General features: G+C 34.6%; 1 protein-coding gene across 4 annotated transcripts in view; it reads left to right on the forward strand.

Moving 5' to 3' along the window:
• Window positions 1-5000, forward strand: part of LOC125034324 (alpha-2-macroglobulin-like protein 1) — a 47616-nt gene that overhangs the window by 17086 nt on the left and 25530 nt on the right. For 3 of the 4 annotated variants that reach the window (XM_047626120.1, XM_047626122.1, XM_047626123.1), the window contains exon 3: window positions 3540-3585. In XM_047626120.1, coding sequence (XP_047482076.1) covers window positions 3540-3585 — 46 coding nt within the window. Of the gene's footprint in view, window positions 268-3539; window positions 3586-5000 lie in introns of all 4 variants that reach the window. The other variant, XM_047626124.1, reaches the window with a different exon arrangement.

Genomic DNA, 5000 nt, shown 5'->3' on the forward strand with positions numbered 1-5000 from the left:
GATATGAACGAAACAAATGAAAAAAGAATGGAAGAAAATAAAAGAAGGCGACCGATGAAAGTGACAAGCTAAAAAGAGAGAGAAAAAAAAAAAAAAATGTGTAAGAGAGGAAAATTGACAATTAACATTACAAGTCATTCAACAATCAACACAAGACAGTCGACAATCAGCCTCGTAGGTCAGTCAACAATCAACACAACATAACAACCAATAATTGACGCTTCACTCCCAAACATGACAAGACTGCGGCAGGGATGTTTGATACAGGTAATAGGGTTAATGCAAATAAATTACTTTTAACTCAGTATAAGAAACTTCAATAAATACTAATAATCAATATGGGTACAGAAGTTAATCGATTTTGGCTTGGACTTTTAATATTTAAGAATTACGCAAGACTGTCAATCAACTGCTAGATTTTGCTTATGCGGAAAGCTGGGTCTTAATAAGCTTGAAAAAAGACGGTATGTTTCTCTTACCATAGATTTGCATTTTCCATGATTAAATAAATTCATAAAAAAAAAAGAAAGAAAAAACAGAGGAAATCACCTGGAGTGAGTCAATAACATGTCTTATACGCACTAAAATTCCTACGGTTTACTAAATTGAAATTGAGGGGGAGACATGCCGTCTGAATTCAGAGGAAAATATCTCCATAAATTGCTGAGTTGCAATCTCCACATTTATAGATTTTGCACGTGCTATAAATGCCAGGGTCACGCTTAATCTTCACATTTATAGATTCTGAACACACTCTAGACGACCTTGACCCACCATTTCGATGCAAATATTCACTTAATCTTTACATCTATGTATTCTGAACACTATTGACGCTTGGAACCACTAATTCTGTGTTCAATTTCAATTAATCTTTGCATTTATAAATTCCCAATTCAATATAGACATATTGGAACACCGATTAATTGCTAATTTTCACTTGAAATTCACATCTATAGATTCCTAACCCTATATACCCTTGAAGCTACTTACTCAATGCTAAACTTCAATTAATCTTCACGCTTATATACTCTGAACACACTGTAGCCACCCTGAACCATCAATGCAATGCTAATTGTCACTTCCTTTTCACATTTCTAGATTCCGAACACAACATGTACGTTTGAAACCAGCAATTCAATGTTAAATTTTAATTAATTTACATATTTATAGATTATGGAACACACTATAAACGCCTTGAACCACCAAGTAAATGACAGTAGTCACATAATCTTCACATTTTAGATTCTGAGCAAATCAGAGCCACTTTGACCCATCAGTCCAATGCTAATTTATATGTAATCTTTAGATTTACAAATTCTGAACAAACTCGGAACCACCAATTCACTTTTCACTTCAAGTTCACATACATTGATACTAAACACACTATAAACGCTTAGAACCACCAAACCCAATGCTAAATTTCACCTGATCTTCACTTTTATAGATTCTGAGCACACTAAAGACGCTCGGAACCTCCAATTCTTCCGAAGTACCTCTTAAACGCCATAAAGGATGTGGTTGATATGCATATTTTTTTTATTTGATTTTACTACGTTCCTCTCATATATCATATTTTCTGATTACGTTTTCCTTTCTTCTGCCTGTTTTATTTACGAAATTTAGCATAGTTTGGCACATGCTATAATTGCAAGTGTCTTAGCACGATTGTCAGTCAAATATTACGAAAATGAAATGAATTTTTCCCGTGCACCTCGTGTATTATTTTCCTAGATGACATTGCCTAAAAAAGATGAGAAAATGATTTCAATACCATATATACATACATATATACATACACATTGCTATATCTATGTAAATATATATGTATATATATGTATGCACACACACACACACACATATATATGTATGTATATATGCTCTGTATATATATATATATATATATATATATATATATATATATATATATATATGCCTATGCATAAATGCATTTTTCTTTTATTTTAGCCTCACAGTTGAGTATCCACCTCGGCCTGTAATACTGTTTTGATGAATATCATGATACAGTGTTCACAATTGCGCTTTTATGCCAAATAAATCTTAACCTCTCTGCTTTTCTTGTACTTTTACACGTTTCAGACCAGCAAGACGACGCTAGCGATGACAATAATTACGATGAAGACTATGAAGAGTGACAGTATCAACAGCAGTGACAACGGTGAAATATTCTACAACCATTATTATACTTTGATAACGACACCCGAGATACAGTGTTGCTCCTTATGGTGACATTTGTGATGAATTGATTGACTCGGGTGATGATGATGGTGATGCTGATGACGGTAAGGATGACCAGAACCGTATGACCAGGGGGAAAAGATTTTAATGGAAGTTTTGACAACTAAATAAGATTATATTTCCCATTTCTAAATGCTAAAGATAATCGTGATGAAGAGATGGGTCCTGATATAATCAGGATAGAATCTGATATAACCCATACACACACATTCACATACATATCCATACATGTATTTAGTGTGTGTATGTTGTATGTGCACTTCCACTTACCCATTTAAGAATTTTGCAAATACCAAACATATGTAAGCATAAGTATAAGTGTCAGCTGACTGGAAAAGTTTGATTTTCTTTTCCTAAATTTGGACGCAATAACTTTTAGTATGACATTAATCCCTGCTGCATTAAACTAAATAATAGAAGACTGATGTATCATTATCCTTTTACCGTTACCGTTAAAGTCATTGCAAAGACAATGAGGCAAAAGCTTCATGCATGCAACGTATAATAATTATTCTTATTTTTCTCTTTCAGCTCCGATAAATGTTTACGAGGAAACAAAGATCTCATATTGATTTTTTTTTCTTGTTTTAAGCATATACCTATACATATTGACTTGCTTTATTTCTTTCAGGTTTTGGCAGGAGTATCAACAATAAAGATTAATGAAATAACATGATTAAACCACAAACTAATGTAAATGGTCTTCCAGCATCCAGAAATGAGACAACGTTACATACGCAGTATCTTTGTCAACGTGTATAAGTAATGATGTATTTAGAGTGTATTTAGACCATGTATCTATTACAGAAGTGCCAGGCCTTCACTGTACCTGTCATACATACCTGTTGCTATGCTTTTTTTTTTTTTTTAAATAACACAATATGCTCGTTTTCATTTATATTAATATCTCATTTTCTTTCAGATCTAAATTACCGTATTTCATGTCTAACCACCAACTTATTTTCTTCCTTGTCTATTGCATGCACTAATATTAACGAGACTTAACTTAAACTCATGCTTTAACTAATCCTGCATGTCCTAATATGAACTACTTATATTAATCGTGCTGACATAAGTAAGTGCATAGTTTAATGCTATATAATATTTCCTAACATATACATTCTTATATACATATGTGTATAAATATTCTAAGCTATTTTATTACAAGTACTAGCCAGAATTAATTTATTACATACAAAAAATAAAAGAAAGATATATACATATCGAATACACTGACATAAACTGTACATTTGTAATAATGATTTCCTCCCTTCTTTTAAAAGTGGCTGACTTCGAAGGAGGTTTTGCTGACGTCGGTGATGGAGGAAGGTAAGATTCATTGATCTTTTTTCCCTTAAATTATTTTACTTTTTATTTTCATTTTTATTACGATTCCTGAGAAACACGTACTGATTGATTGGCCTTTATATTTTCTTTCTTTTCCTACTTTCATTGATAATTCTCTTCACAAAGACGTGTGTGTGTGTGTGTGTGTGTGTGTGTGTGTGTGTGTGTGTGTGTGTGTTAGCGCGCGCGTGTGTGTTTGTGTGTGTGTGTTAGCGTGCGTGTGTATGTGTGTGTGTGTGTGTGTGTGTGCGTGTGTGTGCGTGTGTGTGTGTGTGTGTGCGTGTGTGTGTGTGTGTGTGTGTGTGTGTGTGTGTGTGTGTGTGTGTGTGTGTGTGTGTGTGTGTGTGTGTGTGTGTGTGTGTGCGCGTGTGTGTGGATACTGTATTTGTATATTTATTCATCTATCTCTCTATCTATATTACTGTCTATCTATCTATCTCACTATTTTTCTATATATCTATATATCTGTCTATCTGTTTACCTGCCTACCTACCTACCTATATATCTATCTGTATCTATATATCTATCCATCTATCTCTATATATCAATATACTTATCTATCTATCTGTATCTATCTATCTATCCATCTATCTCTATATATCAATCTACTTATCTATCTATCTGTATTTATCTAGATATTGAGGTGAGACGTAGACATTGCTGTTCAATGAAAATGATATTGACGAAACATCTTAATTTAAGCCAAAACGCTAATCACAGTGTTTCGTGAAAGGCATTTGTAAGGTTGCACTCTGCACTATCAGAGATACATTTCAGCAACCCATCTAAGCTTACGAATGTCTCTCTCTCTCTCTCTCTCTCTCTCTCTCATTCTCTCTCTCTCTCTCTCTCTCTCTCTCTCTCTCTCTCCCTTTCTCTCTCTCTCTCTTTCTCTCTCTCTCTTTCTTCCCTCTCTCTCTCTCTCTCTCTCTCTCTCTCTCTCTCCCTCTCCCTCTCTTCCTCTCTTTCTCTCTCCCCCTCTCTCTCTCTCCCCCTCTCTCTCTCTGCCTATCTTTGTATTAGCCATGCGAATCTCCCTCGATAGTGCTTCCCCCCCTTCCCTCTCTCTCTTTGCCTCTGTTCTCAGTTTCAGTCTTTTCTCTCTCTCTCTCTCTCTCTCTTTGCCTCTGTTCTCAGTCTCATTCTGTTTGTCTGTCTATCTATCTCTCTCTCTTTCTTTCTTTCTTTCTTTCTTTCTTTCTTTCTTTCTCTCGCTCTCTCTCTCTCTCTCTCTCTCTCTCTCTCTCTCTCTCTCTCTCTCTCTCTCTCTCTCTCTCTCTCTCTCTCTCTGCCTATCTTTCGGTGTATTAGCTATTTGAATTCTATAGTCTCATATATATATATATATATATATATATATGCACACATATCTATCTAGCTATCGATCTATTCATCTA

Source organism: Penaeus chinensis, chromosome 17, assembly GCF_019202785.1.
Source record: "Penaeus chinensis breed Huanghai No. 1 chromosome 17, ASM1920278v2, whole genome shotgun sequence".
Lineage (NCBI taxonomy): Eukaryota > Metazoa > Arthropoda > Malacostraca > Decapoda > Penaeidae > Penaeus > Penaeus chinensis.